Raw genomic sequence first — 23,749 nt, forward strand, 5'->3', positions numbered from 1 at the left:
GAGTTTGCAACTGATTACGTCATGTAATTATTTACTTAATGTCAATATTATTGTATGATTTAACTTAATGAAGATACTCATTAATTATTTTTCTGTAACGTATTCTTTTGAAGCCATTTTTTTTTTGCATTTCATTTGAACGACAACAAAGTACCGGTGTTCTACGGACCACAGATTAAAAACAAAACTTATATATAACACAATGTAATCATAGTCAAGTCATCTAACTTACAAAGAAATTACATAATAACCCATTTTGTTAATGATCGTAATGATACGAATGTCACTTGATGAATTTAACGCACAAATTAATTGTAAGTATATAATAGTAGTCAGTTAGTTTTGTCATTCGTTGGATGTAGATTGTGTGAGAGCGCACGCAAAGCCCGTGAAATGTATTCAATGGAGATGTTATTACCACCGATAAAAAAAAATTGCTGCTACCGTTGCAACTATTAAGGGTTTGGAACTAAATTATCTTCTATTTCTGAGTTTAAATTTAAAAACAATATTATTTATTTTTATAACAGATTCACAACTTTTTTTTGTTAATTTATTAATATTTATATTATTGAAAGAAAAATGTAACCACGTCTTGGATTTGTTTTAATTTTATTGAAATTGATATACTTGAAAATGTATCTTTGTTTTAAAGTATATATTTATTGAGCTGTATATTTAAATTTAGTTAAGATATAACATATATTTGCACACTATAGGCCATGATATTATATAACACGTTCGTTTATAAGATTAATCTCAATATGTTATAATATTAAATAAATAATGGTAATAAAAATAAATCAGTCAATACATATATTTATTTATTTTTTTTGCCTCAGGAGCGTTCCACTTAACTTTTTGACAATATATACCTTAAAATCTGACTCATCGACGATTTTTCACTACCAAAAATAGCAATTTACATGTATATCTAAAAAAATGTAATCCTCGAACTAACGAAATTTCAAAAAGGCTTTCTTATTTTAATGAATCTTATATATATCATTAATTTCACTTTGAAATACATTTGACATTCCTACCATCAATAGCACAATGGTTTACAGATCACCTAGCAATGTAAAAGTCGCAGGTTCGATTCTTATCCCTTGGGTTATTGTCGTCCCCGCTCCTAACACGAGCTTTTCGAATACAGAGCTGTAAATAGAAATGTTAATAATTTCCTTAAAAAAATATTTAAAAAATAAATAAAGAAAAATATAAATTGAGGTAATAACAACTCTATATCCGTAAGTCACACTCGACAGCCTTCCTGCTATCTGAAATACGCACCTCACTATCTGACGAACTTTCGAGTGGATTCAACGTCTTAACAATATTATTATTATTTATATTAAAAAATAATATTTAATTTTAATGTTATTTATTCCTCGTGTTTAAAAAAAGAAGTGTTTTTTTTTTTTTTAATTTTAGTAAAATTTTGTGAGAATATTAAGATGCAAATAACGGACGCTCTCTGTTATCTTCTATTTGCGGTGAGTTGAATACATCATATTAAGCCTTTGTCAATACGATGATTTCCAATTTCAAATAAATTAAATTATGTATAAATTACTATTATTGTATTTTGTATTAAAACAAATTTTAAAAAATATATGACGGGTAACTTATTTCACTTTAATCAAAGCCAAAGCTTATATTACTTATAACTATGATTTAATATTTTAACAACTTACACTATATCGGTATTTTCTTGTTACATAACTTAATGTAAATAAAATAGGTAGCCATACCCCGTTATTTATTTATTAAAAAAATGATAACGGCGTATATAACATACATAGTAAATAACGGTAATAAATAAAATTACAAAGAACGACCTCTGCTTCATAATTTAACCATTTTTATTTAACAGCTTCTATAATTTTGTTTCTTCACTTCGGAAACCATATTTTAAGTGATAATCAAAATTATAGATGGTTATTATTATAAGCTAATATCAAATCTAGTTCTTAACTCTAGATAAAATGAGCCCCAATGCTATTTAACGGCTTCTCTTAAGGAATGGTGGAGCTAATTCTTCTACCATGTCTGTGTGATGTTTTCGACGAATGAATCAATCAAGTGAATTATTATTGACACTAGAAAAGGCGATGGCCCAGCGGTTAGAACGCGTGAAGCTCAACCGATGATCGTGGTTTTTCCATGTGCTTAATTTGTGTTTATAATTCATATCGTGCTTAACATTGAAGGAAAACATTGTAATTAAATCTGAATTTGTCTAATTTCACTGAAATTCCGACATATGTATGTAACAAACACATGTATTGTCCGTGCCTTTGTTGTATCTTCCTATCGTTTTAGTTTGATTATTATGGGTGTGCGTGTGTTTGTGTTTACATATCCAGACAACATTAAAATTTTAGGATTACAATTTTTTTATATTATTATTACTTTGTCTACATATTGTTTTGTCTCAGTTGGTTTCCTTGTTATTGTTGATTTTAATTTTAGATCTTTCTGTCCGCTCGATAACTTGAGCTCTACATGATGTAAAATTAGAAATAATAGAATCTGCCAACCGGGTCAATGAAAATATATTACTCCTTAATTTATTGTTATTATAGACAAAAGAAGCCGAAGATGTGTATGAACTAAAATCAGTTAAGTTCTTACTAAGAATATACGAGTTTAATTCAGGAAGCGACACGGCTTATCATTAAGCTCTTTGAACCTAAGCGCGAAATTGAGCTAAGCTGACTTTCTCGATATCAGAAAAGTGAATGTTTTAAGCATAACAGATAACACGCTAATAAACTATGAATATAAAACATAAATGTTAAAAACTAAAAATAGTAAATTGTAAAGTTAATTCATTCAACCCATGGAAATACTATTAAAGTTTCGAAGATTTAAAAGAGAAAACATGTGTTATAATTTATTTAACTAAAAAATGTAACGAAATGTCTTGATATGTACAATATTATGTAATAGTTTTATTGTATAATCACCATAATATATAGGAGAAAATTTTATAGAGGCATATGGTCACTATAAAATGGTTTCCTCTTTTAAATCTTAACAAACTTGTCTGCATAACATGTTCCAATTTACGTCAATTTTTTTATTGTTTATAATTAGTGTTATCCTTTAAAAAGTAATATGAATTCAAATTATGTATTTCTTATGTAAATATTTTTAGTTAATTACGAAAATGGAAGCTTATATGGGATACACAATTGACGATGTCCTCCTCACCGATTTGATCCTGGGGCTTGAACTTAAGACCTCGGGATCTGCGGCCTTATGTCTAGCCACTCCACTAACGAGGCAGTCAAAATATACTATAAAGTAGCAAAACGCTTATTCGCAGTAGATGCTTTTCAAAAGCTTACAATTATCATGTATATGCGAAAAGAGTATGCTTATGAAAAAGTATCTATTAAAGTCTAATCATTCGTGCTTCTTGTAGTAGCTGTAAGACACCGTTTCATTGCAATAAACAGTTACAATTTTAATGAGATGTTCTAGATGACGTGCAGATATACATAAGTAGATATGATATATGATTCTGGGGTTAGGGAATTTATAAGCATATTACTTAGTAGCAAACAATTGGTATGCTTTTTAAATAGCTTATAAATTGCAGATTTTAACCAGCTTAACAATATACTAGTCGCCTATAGATAAGAAAGTTGCAGGCTTGATAGAAAGCCTAACCTCCACAGGCTCTTTACAAGATAAATCTATAACATGTCTAAAATACATAAATAAAACATCTGCAAAACAGACTACTTCGTCGATTTAGTAATTGGTTTATACGAAACATAATGTTACGGGTTCGATTCTCAGACAAGTCCAATAAAATTTATTAAGTTTTTTGCAAGTAAATTCAACTGCATTTTCGCACATGCTCGTGCAAAATTATAAAATGTCCTGCGTAGTTGGCTGTTGTCCGCTGATAAAGATAATGATTATTAAGATCGTTGATTGAGATATTTGGAATTATACGAGTACATAACGTTTTTTTTTTAAATGCTAGTTTATTATATTTTATTATAATAGGATTTATTTATTTATTTATTTAGGATCACCAAAATGACATACAGAAACAATAACAATTTAAAAGTTTACAAACTAATAGATCTAAGAGTAAAAGTTGTATTACTTATAGGTAACCACGACATACATAAATGACACTAAGGATCTAAAATAATAATGAAAGAAAAGAAAAATAAAATAAATATAAATTGAACACAATTTGGGAGTACAAAATGAAATATAAGTTGTATTAATATTACCGTAACCGTACCGTAACAGCCTGTGAATGTCCCACTGCTGGGCTAAAGGCCTCCTCTCCTCTTTTTTGAGGAGAAGGTTTGGAGCTTATTCCACCACGCTGCTCCAATGCGGGTTGGTAGAATTCACATGTGGCAGAATTTCAGTGAAATTAGACACATGCAGGTTTCCTCACGATGTTTTCCTTCACCGTAAAGCATGAGATGAATTATAATCACAAATTAAGCACATGAAAATTCAGTGGTGCTTGCCCGGGTTTGAACCCACGATCATCGGTTAAGATTCACGCGTTCTTACCACAGGGCCATCTCGGCTTTTTTTTATTTAATATTAAACTATATAATAACAAAATAAAGACAAATAAAACAGAGAACATTTGTTATGAGCCAAATTCATTGCTAATATGAAAAATTCAATAATTTAGCACGAAAGCATATTTTGTAAATGAATTCACTGTATTTTTTCCAAAATGCATTTGTATTCAAGTCATCTTTTATCATTCGGTTTCATAAATTAGGATATAAGCAGTATGTTTATACACTTTAAGAACATTAATTTAGTTGATCTTTACGACCGAATGTAAGCGTGACAACAAACTCAATCATGGGTTATTGAGTCGCTAAGTATTAATATTAATGCGGTCCATTAATATTAATACTTATAATAAAATTATCTTTAATGTTCGACACGCTGTCTACGCTGTCAAAAATGACACCTTTATACTAAATTTTTAAGATCGATTTGCAAGGCTAGACGCTATCACGGGATCTAAAAAGTAATTAGGATCTTTGCGCTTGTAATTACAATGGCTCACTTACCATTTAAGCCGGAACTCACATGATAAAAAAATTCTGTATTCGACGATTGAATAAAAGATAAGTTACTTTGATGGCTTGATCAAAGGCCTAAGCATTAATATACAAATTTATTAATATAATTATTATAAATAAATAATGATGAAAATATTGCTAATTGGAATAAAGTATGGGCACAATTAGAGCGAACGTGTTAGTTTGAGTTTGTAATTAATCTCATGAATTGCGTTAAACGAAAGCATCGTGATGGTGTCATTTAATAATAATTTTGTATTCGCCAACCAACAGATCAAGAGTTCTAATTAAAAAAAAACTACTCTCTTTTGCAAATACAATTATAATAATTACTTTAATTTTTTTATTTACGAACGCAGACAATTAATATTGCAAATTAATAAAATGTTATCGAGTAACAAGTCGTATTCCCATTTCAATTATATTATAATTTGCTGTGAATCCAGCGTGTTTACTTATTTTTTTAATATGTCACCTGATCTTGTGAATTTCTTGTCACATGTACACTCACGATCCTAAACTATTTCCGGTACACACTTGTTACCGCTACGCGGTACGTAAATTACATAATGCCCCATAAAATAATGTTACTGCTGCTCTGTGAATTATAGCGTGATGTTATAAAATTAATAACATTTCTTTAAATATACTTCAAGTCGGATTGGTAGATCTTAAGATGAGCGTTGTAATCTCAAGACTTTATTTAATGGAACAAACTCTTCAGCTCATATATAAGTATATTTTTTTTTATATAGAAAAGAAAGGCGGACGAGCATATGGGCCACCTGATGGTAAGTGGTCACCAACGCTCTTAGACATTGGCATTGTAAGAAATGTCAACCATCGCTTACATATCCAATGCGCCACCAACCTTGGGAACTAAGATTTTATGTCCCTTGTGCCTGTAATTACACTGGCTCACTCACCCTTCAAACCGGAACACAACAATATCAAGTATTGCTGTTTTGCGGTAGAATATCTGATGAGTGGGTGGTACCTACCCAGACGAGCTTGCACAAAGCCCTACCACCAGTATAGATAAATGCGGTAACGACAACAGAACAAGGATAAAAACATATAAGTCTAACTATATAATATTTTCTATTTATAAAAAAATATGAATGTTGCTATTTTAAATCGTATTTGCGTAATATCCGTAAATTGTTAGAAACATCTACGTCGCGAAGGGAGTAACTTTACTAAATTTAAAGGTTATTGAACATATAGCTTCGGAGTTCTTGTGATTAGTCAGTCAGTCAGTCAACGGTATTTCAGTTACATATTCGTATATTAATTCGGATATATACACCAGAGCACGAACGTATTGTCTGTAAAGAACAAAAACAAAATCCATAGGAAACACATTCTTGAGCATTTAACATAAAATACAATAAAGAAAGTGAATATTTCTATTTATAAAAGAAACATAAAAAGTTATAATCAACGCTGCGTGTTGCATGTAGTCAGAACAACATGATTTATTATGCGATTGATTAAATTAAATTGTTCATTTTAAAATTTAATAAATAATTCCGATTTAAATTGCCTTAAAATTATAAGTTCTATGTTACTCCGCCTTATATTGTATATTCATGATTTTTTTTTCAGACACTAGCCACACGACTGGTTTTTCTGATTAATTCAGTGCATACTATTGTACCCGTGTATGCACATGTATGTAATTATAAATATTGGAATATTAAATATTATGGTACTATTCTTTTCCTTGGTCTTGCTGGCTCTACAGACCTTGACAGCTTCAGAGTCGAGAGAGGTCCCCACGTGAGGGCTCAGTGAGACGAACGTCCTGAGAGTGTCTCCTAACTAACTTGACTAAGCTGGCCTATGTCACACTTACATGGTTTAAAATACCCTGTCTTATATATTTGAAAGATAATACTAATTAAATCAAAAATTTATTTTGACTTTACCTAAGTGAAGTCAAATGAATGAAAATAATTACAATTTATGGGGACCATTTAAATCCACGTTTTTAAGTATTAGAACTATATAATAAATAAAAAATAATAAATATGTAACAATCATACACAGAATAAGCCCAAAACTTTAAAATGAAATTTAACAATAATAAAAGTGAAAGAAGTTTCTACTATTCCTAATTTCCATAAAATGTAGGCACACGTTTTAAATTCAGGTCACAATTAACAGTCCGTCACGTACGGACAACAGAACACACAGTTAGTTATTAAAATAGAAAAAAAACGTTATTAAATTATATTTTGAACATAAAACGGGAAAATAAGAAATGGACTCGAATTTCTAAAGTGGAATATATTTTACGGAAACATTGTCACTGTCATACTTATTTAAAAATAGAAATAGTAAAGAAGCTTCGATAGTTACGCCTAGTTTAAACTGACTGGAAATACCCCTAAGTAGTAAAGCATTCTTTATCATTAACTTTATATCACAGTTCAAATATACGGAACTTTAGCAGATTTGGCATCTCAGCCTTAAATAATCATATACGAACTCTTTCACGGCCAAGGCAGGAAGACTGTGGAATGACACAACACAAACACTTCATCCGAAATCAGTTAATCCCGTTAAATTTCTATCTTCAAAATTTCACACTAAAAACTTAACGTCGTAACCCTACCTATTTACTTCCTTCATATTTCATTTTGTCCACTGTACTATTATAAATGTGACCTGCTGCTGAATATAATACTTATATTATTATATTTACGTGTATTCTAACTTACTATTTGTTACAAATTTTTGTTTTATTTAGATATTTGTATTTGTATATGTATTGATATGTATTGTACTATAATTATAAAAATGTATATATCACCACTCCATTGATAAGACCGCCCCTTACATGCTTTTACTTTATATTCGTATCCTTAAGCTTTTTTTTCTTTTATATATATTTGCTTTTCTTTGTTTGAGTGTGCAATTAAGATATTTATCATTATTATTAGCAATCTTCATAATATTTTGAGAAAGTTCAATGAAGTAAACCAGTAAATGTTGTGGACAGGGATTGATAGTTATGTAGTCAAGTGAAAATTATAATCTAGGACAAATATTTGTCACATGAGACGCATGTAACTTACTACCATAGAAAACTGATAGTTCGTAGATCGTATAGCAGTGGTCAGCGCTTTAATTTGGGTTAAGAGCTAACATCGAACTTGAACACATATCCATTGTGACTGTTAAACCAATTATCAAATTAATGGTAAATCTAGTAGTATTATTTATTTTACTTTTGCAAGGATCCATTTTAATTGGCAGTATATTAAAGAATTACTCTCTTTTATTTTGAATAGGTCGTAAACGACCAACAGATCAGCAAGTGCTCCAATTCTTAATTGGAGAAGGTTTGGTTGTGCCCAATACTGACACATATATATAATGAAAACAAGTAATTAGACATGCATATATAACAACCACATTTGACGAGCCGGTTGGCGTGGTTGGTAGATACAGATGAAAGGCATTTCACGCCGAAGGTTGTGGGTTCGATTCCCACTCAGGACAGACATTTGTGTGCATGAACATGTCTGTTTGTCCTGAGTCTGGTTGTAATTATCTATATAAGTATGTATTTATAAAATAAAAGTAGTATATGTAGTATATCAGTTGTCTGGTTTCCATAGCACAAGCTTTGTACAAGCTTAATTTGGGATCAGATGGCCGTATGTACAAAATGTCCCAGGATATTATTATTATATTATTATTATTATTTGAAAGGGCAACGTTAGCGTGTGAAAAGTGATAGATATCCTCATTTGCTCAAAATATGTCGGACGTACCACAAATGTAAATAATAAGCAAGATAAATAAAATTTCTTGGAAACGGAAAAACTAATAGCAAATTTTTGCTAACTATTTTAATTAACTCCGTCATCATTATTATCCTCATCAGCCCCTTTTTCACCCATTGACAGAAATCTTAAAAATATCATGATCTCGTCAAGCAATAACCATTTTTCTTTTTTCACGTCTGCCAAAACCTCCTTTAAAGAAGTCTCCTCCGTTGATTATCAGCTCTTAGGCAGATGTGACCGACCCACTCTCACTTCTGCTTCCCCATTCTCTGTCCTATGTCAGTTACTTTCGTTTTCTGTCCAATCACATTTCTAATGCTCTCAGATAAACTCTAATTATAAACATTTTGATGGCTCGCTGGGCTATCTTAAATTGGCGAACACACAAAAATGCGAATTTCCGTTCCGACTACTTTTTATTTTAATGAAACTTTCAAATAATACACGGACAACTTAGGACAATTTTATATAATCTTAATATTCATTCTTATCTAACATTTACATCTTTTGGATGTATGTATGCTCTAGCTGTTACGGATATTTTTTTCTCTTTGATGATCACCACCATCGTTGCCATTACACGTCCACGATAGACATAATAAATACCTACAGATAATACTGTACAAAACTGATACTGATCAGATTAATACTGACGAGCACGAAATGAATTATAAACACGAATTAAGCATATTATTAGCCTGCGTTTGAACCCGCAATCTTTGGTTCAGAATCACATGCTTAGGCCACTTATCCATCTTGACTCTTTACAGATTAATGCTTTAATTCCATCCCAGTATTCTTTTAAAACGTTATAATTACGTATGTTATTGTATCAGCTTGTAATACTGCCAATTATTTTGTCACACGTCTAATTCAAATTACGAACCCTACAATTGTAACGGAACTGTAACAATCTAATGTCATGTAATCAATTTACACTTTCCTTCGCTTTCGTAAGTGAAAACAGACGAAACAATAATTTCAAGAGACAACTGGTTAGAAAAGTGGTTTGGAGTAATGGGCTTACCCATTACTCGTAATAGAGTATTCTCATCACAAGTATTTTTTTGGGTGGAGTTGTCAAAAATACGTATTATTTTTTTATGACTATGGTTTCTTAATTATAGTTTTTACAATTTAACAAATAGAGATTATTTATAACTTGCTTTAGATTTAATGTAAGATTTAAACGCATGTTATATATAATACACAGATGATAGAGCTTAATAATTTGCTACACGCATAAAGTAATATTCGGACACAAAATATTACATTTTGTGGATTTCGATGATATGGAATCTTCGTCGGTTAACTATTTTTACTATAATTAATATGCATTGCATATCATTACTAGTTTGGTCAATATACTAGAAAGTTACATTAGACAATTATACATACATATATTCTCACGTCAGTTATCAGTTGATTGGAGCATAGTTAACGAATTTCACTTAATTGTGAGTAAAACGTAATGTACGTCTATCAATTCACTTTCTGAATTATGAATAATGCTATGAAATTCATTAATATTGGAAAAAATATTCAATTCTCATGATTAAATCATTAATTTTTTATTGTTATGATAATAGTAGATGATAAAATATGAAACGATCCATTGTTTATAATACGTGAATCTTAACCGAACATTGCGCGTTCAAACCCAAGCATTTATGTTCTTAATTTGTGTTTATATATATAATATATATGTTTGTATATAATATAATTATGAAATACTACGATAGCAGCACAAACTTTATTAACACCATTTGTTCATTTATAGGATATAACTTAATGCATGTAAAGAAAATTGTTTTTTCTATTGCTCATTAACGCTACTTTACTATTGCCCAAAAATCATATGAAACATATATGTAATGTGTATGTATTATATGGATCTCGTATTAAGAGGGTGAGATTGCGGTTTCACGCTTACTATGTCTAAAACATTTTACGCACTGTTGACAAGTCCTTGAGATCAGCTTCGATGACATTCGGTATACATCGATGACATAATTCACATAGATTAGTTCTTTAGCTGTTTTTCTTATTGTTGTGTCTGCAATTTGATCAAGTATGTATGATAAATGCTTAATGTGTCTAATGAAAGTATTAACGAAGCGGTTAAAATCGACCAATGAAATAAATGGAGTACATATTTATAAATTATCTATTTATTTAAATATTTCATAGTATCTATCTATTACAAAGAAATATTTAAATTATACTAGCAAATAAATGAATGCGCTCTTGTCAGTATAGAAATTTATTTTCTTTTCTTTAAATATATTCTACCCAGACCTTAGACCCTAGAGGCTTAGCGATTATAATAAACGGAGAAAGTTAAAAACACTTAAATGCAAATATAAGTCAAAAGAGCATGAGGAAAAATATGAAACCTTTTTGTATGTAAATCACAATGACACACTTAACAAATAGTTATGCAAATTCGTGAAAGCTTTGATTAGTTTTAGTTATAAAAATAACTATTTTATAATTTCAGATTTAAGTTATATTTAAATATTGAACTAAAGTTCATTAAACATAAGGTTCAAATTGAATCTTTGTTATTATTTATATAATTTATTTAAATTTCTATTTTCAGGTGACAATAACATCATCATTTGTAAATGCAGAGGATGAAACACATGAAATATCGGATGGAAAAATAGAACGACGTTTATCTAAAAGAGATGCAGCAATATTTATTGATAATTTTCCAATAGAACCTATTTATAAACATAGACCAAAAGTTATTTATAGGAGGATATCTAAGCAAAGGTACAAGAGCCCAATGCCTAAGTATGGCCCACCTCATAACAGATACAGATCCAAACCAAGGAAACCGATTAAAAAGTACAGAGGATCGGTAAAACCAAAATACGGACCACCAAGCTACAAACGACGCCCAGCAAAACTTAAGTATGTTCCACCGAAACCACATAAATTCAAAACAGTTTATGGGCCACCTAAAAAGACACCACAAAACTCATACTTCACACAAGAACCTGCAGGGTTCGGTGAGCCTCCTACAGAATTGATGGTGGATTATCAGAGGGTAAATCAGAATTTTGGCGAGCCCCCTACAGATTCATACGGATCTCCTTTAGATTCATCAGTTATAAATCCTTTTGTGCCGGAACAGCTACCTCCGCCTTCAAGTTTTTCAGATCCATCAACCATTGACAACTTAGACAACGATTTCGGACAAGACTTTAGTTCATGGCAAAATTTTCAATCGGATCAAAACTTTGATAACAATGTTGCTTATTCAAAGAAAAGACCGACATTTACGGAACTTCAAACCGTCGATTTAACAGATTTCGATTTAAACTCATATTCGAATATTTATCGCAATAAAGATTTCACGGAACAAGAATCATTTGAAAAAAAGAAAAGACCCCATTATAAGAAAGAATATTTTAAAACTAAGTCACGAAGACCAAAACCGACTGAAACGGATCATGAAGATGCAGTATTAGTTGGAGGTCACTATGCGGAACCACCGGCGAGGATAGTTCCTAAAAATCGCGTAAGCTATTCTGCACATTTTGAAGATGATGACTTCTTACCTTTTAAAGGGTTTATCGACCCAGACATAGCCTTTTCTGCGACGATGTCACCTTACGTAAACTATAAGCACAGTAACGTGGCATTCAGTCCACAAAACCTAAATGATGCATTTAGTATAGTTGATTAGTATTAAACGTTAACTTTAAAGTATTAAACTCTTAATTTTAGTTTATAAACTCAAAGAAAACTCTATTCTTACTGATATGGGTACAAAATATGCAGATCTCATACGCGTCGTCCGACATTTCTTCAACAGTAATTTCACAAGATATATGTAAGACTTATAAACTTTTTTTTAAAATCAAAACTTCGCAAAATGTATGCTATTATTTATTAAAACGTACATTAAATAAAATAAGCACGGTTTCAACTAATGTTTAATGTTTCAAAAACCGTAAATTTATAATTTTAAGACACGTCACATCTTTTTGTATTTCTTTTTTATATATTATATGTCATTATATAATGGTAAAGATGTCTGTGTTTTTTATTGTCATAACTTTCAAACGTAAAATTCTACAATAAAATAAATTATTTACAAATTAAACTTTCCTATGAACTACATTTATCAGAATCTTAAAGAAATCTGGATTTATCAAACACCTTACTGAATAAAGTACTTAACAAAACAACTGTACACATTAACATTCTAAAAGCACTTAATACTTCTTACTCCATCTCCTAACCTGTATCAGGATATTTTTGTATATATTAAAAATTTATTTTAAGTTTAGCGTGGGTTTATTGCACTAATATTGAATTAACTTATTTTCGGAATGTTTTCATTTGAGGCTGATTTTCGTCGATTATATCGTTTTTTTGCTGTAATATTTCTTCGAATCAAGCGTTTTCTCCGCGCATTTCCACAAGCAGCACGTGCAGCCTCACATGCTGAGTGAGCAGCTTGCTTAGTAGCAGCACATTCAGCACAAGCGCATTGTAGCTTATGTTGAAGATGAGCCAACCGAGACCGAGATTCGGCCAAATTGTGACACTTCTCTTGTAAACCAAACTTAACCTTTTCTAAAACGGAGAGCGTCGCTTTTTCAAGCTGAGCAGCAAGTTGGCAAGTTTGCGTCAATATTTTGTGCTGTAGAGCGATAAAGAGAAAGTATACATTATAAAAACTATAAAATAAAATTTGAGTATAAATGGCAATGGTACTTTATTTCATATTAATTAAAACAATAATTTTGGCGTATTCATAATTCGAATGGCTAGCATTTTTCTCTTTTGCAACATTTTTTTTCACAAAATGTTTTAACAGTTACTGAAGTACATGAACAGATGGTAGCTGCAACTATAAACGTACAAAGTGACATACAAATCATTTTCTTCTCCCTTCGTTCAGTCTCGCCTGTTTTGACTTCAAATCTTCCTTCCAATCAGTTCCTTTAAGAGAAAGCAAAGTTTTACGAAGTGAAATTGCTTTTGTCTTCAACAATTACAATCAAATATTATATTAATTTAAAAATTTATTACGACTTTTTTTCAATACTCCTTCGTAAAACTTGCAATGTAGTCTGATTGGAAAGGAATTGTTGAAGATGGCATTAAAGTTAAAGTTAAGCTATCTTAAATTTTAAGTTTGAGAAAATAAAAATAATCAAAATCGTCTTCATCTAAATCATAAATTATCTGAGATTTCAAACATCAAATTTATTTAGTGATAGTAGATAGCCTTACTTGTGCTGTAGCTTGTTGGGCGGCTTGTACAGCTGCATGAACAGCAGCTTGTTGTTGGCGTATAGCTGCAGTGTTTTCGGCCACTACAGCTTCAGCTTCCTTTACTTCTTGTTGAAGTTGTTCTACAACAGCCTGCTTGCCAGCCAGTGCGGCTTCAGCAGCTTTAGCTGCTTGAAGTGCTTTCTCTGCTAATTGAGTTTTAACCTAAAGTTAAAAATAAATAACCAATTAAATAATAAAAAAAAACCTTTTAAAGATTTGTCAAATTAAAAACAAAATGTACTAGAAAATAACTAACAATAACGATAATCTTAAATTTAAAATTTAATGAATTAGTTACTAGCCATATGAGCTGCTTGAGCACCAGCAGCATTTTGAGCAGCTTGAGCAGCTTTTGCTTCAGCAGCTGCTTTCTGGGCTATACTCGATGCACACTTGGCTTTACAATCGCGCGGTGTTTCTCTAATTTTATTCTCTTTTATCAATTCGTCTGATTGCGATGGCTGTTTCTTTAATATTCTTTGCTCTGACGGAAACCCTTGCACTGACACTAATAGCGTCAGACACAATAAAGCCCAATATATCATTTGCAAGCGTTTACTCCTCGTGTATATTTAGCGGCAATAAAGAATTGCCTCGTAAAATGTATATGACTACATAAGTTTATAATTAAAATTTACAAGAAAAACTTTATGACTTTTGTAATAGAATAATAATGTTTTCACCAACTATCAGGAATAAAAAAATGACATATTGTTCGAAATTGAAATGAGAACTGTATGTCACACACAGATTTCATTCATCTGACATGAAATAAAGAGTATTATTAGTTTCATTAAATAATATCTTTATTTTAAACCATATAATAAATTTATTAATAAAATATTTAACTTATTATAACTTTTAACTATTTTTTCAGTTTTTTTTATGAGAACTTTTTATTCTGTTTTTTTCTGGCACTTACAGAATGATATTTAAGAATTATTTTCATTTAAATAATGACAAATGCTTAAGTCATTAATATAACCCTGTCAAGGGTAGTAATTCTTTGTGCATAAATATGAAACTTCTAAATTAGAGAATCCTACGATTAAAAGTATGCCTACTTGCCCTGCTTTATTAAGAGTTATAGCTTAAAAATAAAACCTTAGGTAAGAATTCTTTCCAGGCTTCCTATATCGCTTAGGTTGTCTTGGTAATTTAATTTAAGATTTTAATAATATTCATGCTTTCTGTCAATAACAACTTAAGATCAATTTATTTCATAACATCTTCAGGTGGAAATATTTTTTGAACTAACGAGACCAGAGGGTAATCGTGCGACGGCAATAAAAGATGATTTGCCTCTCACTGTACGCCCTCATCGCCTCTGCCACATTCCTCGCGTGCGTTCCCGTCTGTTACCGCCAGTTTGAAATGCAAAAATTCATCAAGTGCCTGAAAAAATAGGGATTCTCTAACGACATGATCATATGTATGACATGCGTAACAGCTGTTATCGCAGCTGGTTGCATTTCCTGTGGTCCAATACTCTTGGATACTTACTTTAGCCGACCAAAATGCGAAAGTAAAAGTCCATGCAACACAAATTAATGAAATAAGTACTAAATTGTGAATTTAAAATATGTAGGATAACATTTAATTTGTTTAAATAAATCACTTTAACATAAAAATCCTTTTTATTTATCATTCTTGATCATGTTGTTAATAAAAGTAATCTATAAAATAATATAAAAAATTTACCTTCTAATAAAATTTGTATTATGTTTCCTAAGACGTACGAAGTCTATTATGAGACAGTACATCGTCTGATTTCCGCTGTAGGTCGCTAATTTCGCTACTTCCGTTTCCTAACTCACGCCTACAGCACCCCCTATACTCCTTTTTGAAACTAAACTAACAAGCAAATACAAGCCGCACTAAATTTGTCATTGTTCGGCTCATAATGATGGATGTAAGCCCAGGAAAACATTATCTGGACTTCAAACGTCTTACGAAACATAATACAATTTTATTGGAAGGTAAAATTTTTATATTATGTGTTCCGGTTGACGTCCTAAGTCCATTATGAGAGACGTGTTTGTTATCTCCTGGTGTCTTGTATTTATAATAAAATATTTATTTAAGACGCAACAATGTGATTAAGCATATTTAATTGAAACAAGGCATTAAGTACCTAATTAATTGAATGTAATATATAATAAACAAAAATATAATATTAACTACTGAATTTAATTCGACATAAATCAAATATTTTCCAATGAAATATTAAGATTTAGGACAAAAATACTGAGACAGAGATTTCTCAGAAGTTATCTCTGCATTTGATTTATTAATAATATGTTTTTGATAGAACTTTCTAAAGGTAAGCTCATGTTGCCAGTTACCTCTAGCTAAAATATCATTAATATGGTAAATTTCAACTTAAGGATGACACCGCTGCTCTACAACTTCCAGCCGAGGCCTGAATACCAGAATTTGCTAAAAGAATTGAATAAAAGTCCTTTTATTCAACCACCGATCATCGCTGCAGTAGCCGGTTAAGTAGGGCTTTTAGTCGCTAAAAATAGATTACTAATATTCCCTCTGATTTGCTGTGTCATATTCACTAGAGTGCGTAGCCAGTATACTGCATCGATGTTTCGGTCAGGAGCAGCCACAAAGGTCCAACTTGATTATCGATACGAATAGGAATCAGCTTTCGACCCAAATATGGGATAGGTAATGGAATCTACATTATTAATAAAATGCTCACTGTCAACATGTAAAACAGTTAGGTCATATACTCTGTACTCGAAGATAACAGCAATATAGCTGCAGTGTGCCTGGAGATTTGATATACACTATTTAAATCTATATTATAATTCTTTAAATGACAAATCAAAATTCTTGCATCCCATATGGGTAATTTAGGAGGTGCAGGCTTTGCCAAGGAAATAGCTTTGAGTATATGTTTCATTAATATATAGTTATAGTTTCGCAAAAGGATGCTATAACCGATTTATAAACAAGCATGGTTCGATAGGAGAAACAATGAGATAAATACAGGTAACCGAGATATCTAGCTACATTTGCTGGTTCAGGTACACGATTTTCCTGACAAAACCTTACCCACTTATTCCAAATAGAGGCGTATGTACTTATCCTAGACTCTATCCAGCACGATAGTAATATTTTTTTCTCCTACGATTTCCATGTCCCACTCAAATGAATCAAGCTTCCAGGCATAGAATGCTGACTTGAGCTGGGGGTATCATTGTCATTGTGTCCACCAGAATGGTGCTCAGATCTCTGAGTTTCACGTATCGTTTGAGGACATGTTCTCTCAGGTCTGGCCTCCAAAAGGACCTCTTCCACTTGGGTGCCACTAGTATGTACCGACCTGATCCTGAGTTGAGGGGGCCCAGCACCCTGGGTATCAGATTGGGCTGCGGAAACAACCATGCCAGCCGGTAGTGCCAAGATCTGCTGAACGCGTCGTGAAAGCAGGCGTTCGAGTCTAGCAAGTCTAAAGTAACCTAGTTTTTTACCACGTGAGCGGTCCGAGAACATTGTGGCTATGGCAGTCGAATCCACGCCAGTATTTGAATACTCACTGTACAAACTACAAAGTTTCTCGAACAACTTGTTCACTTTTTAATTATATTATCGTATTCTGGCGAAAAAGAAAAAGTTATTATTAAAAAAATAAAAATGATACGAAATGACACAACGTGACAGAAGTAATTTCAAATTTAGAAGAAGATAGCTGACATTAAAAAATTTTGAGTTTCGTCTTTATTATAAAGTAAAAAAATATTATAAATATCATTTAACAATATGAGCTTAAAATTATTGTGGAATTGTGCCCGGATAATCTTGTTATCAGGATTATCTTTTGGAATTTAATTCAAATTGCAGTGAACAATAATTGGGAATATAAAGGTATGTTGATGACACTATTACTAATTTTGCTATACATTTGTTCATTGGCTAAGAAATATATGGTTCAAATGACATACAATTTAATCCGTACCTTTCAAATGAAAGTATTACAATATGTCTTTGTTTTTGTTCCTAACAGGAATATCTACCACAATATTTAGTACTGATATTTTAGTATTGATATTGGTAGATGTAGTGGACGTATGTTTATCCGATAAATGTAGGTTACTCACGATGATTTCCTTCGTTGTTTTGCACGAGATAAGACACAATACCCATAAATTTAAGATACGCTGATCATTTATATTCTGGTCTTAATTAAAGTCTGTAACATACTGCTTTTTTTTCATTTCAGAATCCGCTTTTAATTCGGGCAGGTTCCCGTGGACGCCTATGATTTGCGTGTCGTTACTGAGTCTTATTAGTGCTACGGCTCTCATCTTCTGTATACCCTACTGCGCCCAGAAACTCTTAAATCCCAAGTGTACCTGCCCGTCTGTGCCTGTCTGCCCTGACTGTGGAATACCCTATTGAATATTTACAAATTCTAATATTTTCTTCCTAAATTTAATCTGTGAGTTCATTATTATTTCGTGAAGGCCTTATTTCGTCTTGATATATTTTTTTATAATAATAAAGCATTCGATTAATTTTTTAAATGGACTAGTACTATCAATTTTATTCAGTGTAATTAAATCTCTTAGTTAACATGATTTGTATGACAGCTGCGACAGCAATGGCCGCTGTGGGTTTGATAGCTTGTGGGCCTTTTGTTTGTGAGAAATTTTTACGATGCTTCTTAAAATCAACCAAACGATAGTTGTATCTTTTCTACATTTTGTAATATGATCATAAATAAATAAACGTGTATTTACTTAACTGTTCTATTATTCAATACTAAATGTTTAAATTGAGTTGAGAGTTAAAATTTACTTGATTTTTTTTTCATTGTTTCAGATATTCTGCTTAATAGAGATATTATTACGAAATATTTTACTTCAATTATTATAATTTTTTTAATATGATTTGTTTGTCGGTTGCTACTGCTATGGCAGCCGCGGGTGTAATTGTTATTGGCCCGATAATATGTGATAGACTTTGTAAATGTCTAAGAAAAAACAGAAAGAGATGAAAGTTTATTATAAATAAAATAACTGAATAAGGAAACAGTTTTTATTCTAAACAACTAAAACATACACCGTAATATCACTTGACTGATTCATCTAGACTATCGTGAAAATTGAGCAAATACGTAATTCACAGTACAATCGTCGACGCTTACGTATCTGACGAGAAAATAAATAAATTAACAATGTATCTATATGACACTAAATATTGACGGCCTTACTTGTACACGTTGCTTATCGGCTGTTTATTTAAACGATGATTTATCTCTTTCTGTCATCATTGATTTGACATTCGAAAGAAGAAGACAGCATTGCTTAACTAATCGTCCGTAAAACAATGTTAATAAGTAAGGCCGTATGTTATTGACTAAAATTCGTTTTGGGCTATGTTCGATCTCTCGTCGGACTTCGATAGATGTCATAGTTCGTTGGTACGACTATTGTTATAGCTTCTTTCTTGAACCTTCCACTAATTTTCCTACCTAATACTGCTTCATCTAACTTAGCAATGGTCGCTGTTTGTGTAGGATACTCCCCGACGAGGTGAGCTGATGAAGTCGGTCTTATGATCTGTACTTTTTTGTTATTAACTATCTCTATCTCTTTTTTATTTATGCTGTCATCTCTTTCTTGACTTGATCTATAAAATCTTCGTACTGGTGGAGAATGTTCGGCCTCTCTTAAAATAGTATAATCTATTTCTTCTAAATTTTCAATTTTATCTGTTAGTTTTTCTTGCTTCTCATTTATAGGTGTTATATTTTCTATGGGCCGCATTTCTTGTTTTATTATTTCTATAGATGGCGTCGTCGCTTCAACGGGTGCTTGTGTAGTAGTTTTTGTTGTAGTAGAGGTAGTAGGGGAGGAAGTAGTAACAGGAGTAGTTGTTGACTTAGTTGTAGGCGTGTAACTGTTCCTCGATACCATTCTTCGTCTTTTTCTCTCAGATGAATTTTCCGAAGACTTATTTTCAGAGTTATTAGTGTTATTGAAATTTATATTGGCATTGAGGGTGATAAGTTTGTATTCGTCTCCATTGTCTTGAGATTGTACAGGGTTGCGTTTCGAATTCCTTTTTTCAGTGGAATTTGTGTAATCTCTAGTTCCCCTGTAAACTGGCGACGTTACATTATTTTTATTGTGTGAATGCCTTTCGTCTATAATAGGTAGTGTATTGGGAGATGGCGTTATGATTTCAACATTCTCGCTTCCTTCTGGTTTGGAATCTTGATTTTCCAGTATTGTTATAGCACTTTTAATACCTTCAACATCTTCTGGATTCATTGGTTGGCCTGTAACCATTAAAATACAACATTTTATGATTTATAATAAAGTGCAATATTTTTTGTTATGATATATAATAGGCATTATATACATTACATATGTTAGATATAATGTAAAACAACATTTCAGTTATCGGTTAAATTATACTTCTCTTATGTTACAAAACAATGCTTATATTATCGATAAAACAATGCAATAGATTAATATCCGTAACAGACTGTGAATGTCCCACTGCTGGGCTAAAGGCCTCCTCTCCATTTTTTTTTTTGAGAAGAATGTTTGGAGCTTATTCCACCACGCTGCTCCAGTGCGGGTTGGTGGAATACACATGTGGCAGAATTTCAGTGAAATTAGACACATGCAGGTTTCCTCACGATGTTTTCCGATGAATACGAGCATACATTATAAAAAGCTTTATTAATCGATATAGCCATACTTTTTGGTTTTTATTGTTTCTATCTTAAAAATCATTTTAAAATATGATATTCCAATGTAAATGTTTTTATTTATATTATATTTACATTCATATATAACGATAATATAATAGAATGTTAACTAGTACAACTCACCATCTTCCATTTCTTTCTTATAAGAGGAGAAGAAAGTTAAAGCCTTCATCAGCTGATAGCTCTTCGACACAGGAATGTTGGTGTCGTACAATTTCATGGTGTTCTTGCAGTCCACGTAGAACCACCAGTTACACTTGAGAATAGTTTGATCGAAGAGAGTAGATTCAGGACAGAGGAATGATTTCATGACAAGACCATCGTCTGTTAGGGCACAGACGTGGAATACCTGAAATGTTAACACTTTACTTTAAATTACTATTATTTTGATTTATTTTGTTTGTTTGTTGGATATATATATTATTTTCTGTACAAAATATTTTGCATTATGTATAGTAAAGAAGACATATATGAGTAAATAAATTATTTATTTATCGAAATTGCTTGTGCCATTTCAATAAATAAATAATTATTAATTCTGATATCTGATTAAAATTGAAAATCAATGTTGAGGTTGTATAAGGACTCTGAACGAATCACATAGCTTTGCAACATTATTATTGTTATTATTAAAATTATATTTACTTTATATCCAATTAGGTTTATACAATGGAAATACTGGAGTTTACTGGTGGTAGGGCTTTGTGCAAACTCGTCTGGGTAGGTACCACCCACTCATCAGATATTCTACCGCAAAACAGCAGTACTTAACAGTGAGTGAGCCAGTGTAATTACAGGTAAAAGGGACATAACATCTTAGTTCCCGAGGTTGGTGGCGCATTGGCGATATAAGCGACGGTTAACATTTCTTACAATGCCAATGTCTATGGGTGTTGGTCATCACTTAATATCAGGTGACCCATATGCTTGTCCGCCTACCTATACTATAAAAAAATTAAAAAGTCCTTTTCAATGTAGCAGCATTAAATAACCTAACAGTACTAAATATAGCTTAATGTACGAAATAAATTACTTAGCCTTGCACTACATTGGACTTAGTCTAGTACATTAGTAGCGATCTTAGTTGGATAACAAAATAGCATATATCCGGCGAAGGATATACACCACATACAATTAAAATATGTGTAAAAGAGTAGTGTAATGAAATTAAGAAATACTTTGATGATGGCGTCCGAAAAAACGTAAGTCTCTATGCTTGTCAAAGGCTTCCTCTTCTATTAAGATGTTTTTTACAAGTGTAGTAATGACTATTATAACCTTATAATAACACATTTAATTATATCGTAACTTATACAATTCATTTGCATAAGTAGGTACTGATTTGTGGTATTTCAAAATGGCCCAAAACAATGATCAAGTATGGCAGTCGGTTTGAATAACAATTTTTCCCCTACCCAATTCAACCTCAACATAATAAAACTGAATTATGTTATCCATTATATTAGTAACAGACTTTTTAGAGTTATCAATGATGGAGCAACCTTCTCACTAAAAAAATTTCAGGCAAAATTAATTTATATTTATGCTAATAATAGTCACGGTACTGTTCTCCAAATTATTTCCGCAAAATGGTCAATCTTTATTACTAATAATATATAATTTATATTTATTTTAATCTCACCATACAACCAAGGTTTTCATCTCCGTAGAGTCCAGGGAAATATTTCTGGTCTCCGCAATGGAAGTTCGTATCTGGAAGATCGACTTTAGATTGGAAATGATCGTCGAAGTTCTTTTCATAGCCGACGGGATAGTACTCGCGCGGGGCGTTCATCACTTTACCTGATGTTGGGTTTCTGAAAATATAACATAATATGATGACGAGAATAGATATGGCACTTGTGTTTACGCACATATTTTTCATAAAACTGCTTTATAAAAGGCAACAGTCTGTAAATGTCCTACTTCTGGGCTAAGGCCTCCTTTTGAGGAGAAGGTCTGGAGCTCATTCCACCACGCTGATACAATGCGGGTTGGTGTTTCGTTGAAGAAGAAGAAGTTCGGTGAAATAAGTCATATGTAGGTTTCCTCACGATGTTTTCCTTCACCGCTGAGCACGAGACGAATTATATATACAAATTAAGCAGATAAAAATTCAGTAGTGCTTGTTTGGGGTTAAACCCGAATTCATCGGTAAGGATTCACGCGTTCTAACCGTTGGGCCATCTTGGCTCTTCATTCATTATTCGGCTTTATAAAGATTTTTCATAAAAAGGCTGTTACCGCACTGTATATGGGTAATGTATATCTTTTTAAAAAAATATATTGTAGGTAATTTGATAAAATTGATCGATACTCTATTACGTAATTATTATTAAATAAGCTCAGGAAAATGAAAGAGGTAATAGAGTTATAATGTCTGTGAGCAGATTTAAATCGTTCTGTATATATTTCTGACTTCAATTAAAAAAAAAAATTTTTTTCATAATTTAAATACGAGCGCTGACTGTCAAATGAGCCACCTGATTGTATATAGTCACTACCGCCCATAGAACATATGATTAGCTGACGTTGTCTTAAAGTTTGATGAATGTAACGTACAATTAAAATATATAATTATTATATAATAATATATACATACATATATCTAGAATAACATTATATAAACAAATATCTTAGTTGCAGATCGCAGGTCAAATCCAGGTGAGACAAAGAGTTAGGAAGACTATATTACAAATTCAATCTAAATTTAATATTCATATTTTTATAAATAAGTAATTTGTAAGTATGTGTGTTTGCTAATGTAATTTCAACAAGAATATACGCTACCGTGATTTTTTATTTAGCCTTTCTTATCTCCA

The 23,749-nt window shown here is 31.6% G+C and overlaps 3 protein-coding genes across 4 annotated transcripts in view; 1 reads left to right on the forward strand and 2 right to left on the reverse strand.

The window, feature by feature from the left end:
* The first annotated feature begins 1,367 nt into the window (after nucleotides 1-1,367).
* LOC126776371 (uncharacterized) lies at nucleotides 1,368-12,659 on the forward strand. The gene is made up of 2 exons (XM_050498846.1): nucleotides 1,368-1,496; nucleotides 11,493-12,659. The coding sequence occupies exons 1-2, from the start codon at nucleotides 1,458-1,460 to the stop codon at nucleotides 12,585-12,587; spliced, it is 1,134 nt and encodes a 377-aa protein (XP_050354803.1). The 5' UTR covers nucleotides 1,368-1,457; the 3' UTR covers nucleotides 12,588-12,659.
* A 561-nt stretch (nucleotides 12,660-13,220) lies between these two features.
* Nucleotides 13,221-17,698, reverse strand: LOC126776621 (tol-Pal system protein TolA-like). The gene is made up of 4 exons (XM_050499272.1): nucleotides 17,386-17,698; nucleotides 14,491-14,696; nucleotides 14,147-14,350; nucleotides 13,221-13,550 (listed from the first exon to the last, which is right to left on the reverse strand). The coding sequence occupies exons 1-4, from the start codon at nucleotides 17,696-17,698 to the stop codon at nucleotides 13,221-13,223; spliced, it is 1,053 nt and encodes a 350-aa protein (XP_050355229.1).
* Nucleotides 17,699-19,229: 1,531 nt separating this feature from the next.
* LOC126776321 (uncharacterized) overlaps nucleotides 19,230-23,749 on the reverse strand; it is a 53,939-nt gene continuing 49,419 nt past the window's right edge. For both annotated transcript variants that reach the window (XM_050498760.1, XM_050498759.1), the window contains 3 exons: nucleotides 22,570-22,744; nucleotides 21,051-21,276; nucleotides 19,230-20,489 (listed from right to left, as the gene is read on the reverse strand). In XM_050498760.1, the coding sequence (XP_050354717.1) occupies nucleotides 19,582-20,489; nucleotides 21,051-21,276; nucleotides 22,570-22,744 (1,309 nt within the window). In that variant the 3' untranslated portion in view covers nucleotides 19,230-19,581. The remainder of the gene's footprint in view (nucleotides 20,490-21,050; nucleotides 21,277-22,569; nucleotides 22,745-23,749) is intronic.

The sequence above is a fragment of the Nymphalis io genome, chromosome 20, assembly GCF_905147045.1.
Source record: "Nymphalis io chromosome 20, ilAglIoxx1.1, whole genome shotgun sequence".
NCBI lineage: Eukaryota > Metazoa > Arthropoda > Insecta > Lepidoptera > Nymphalidae > Nymphalis > Nymphalis io.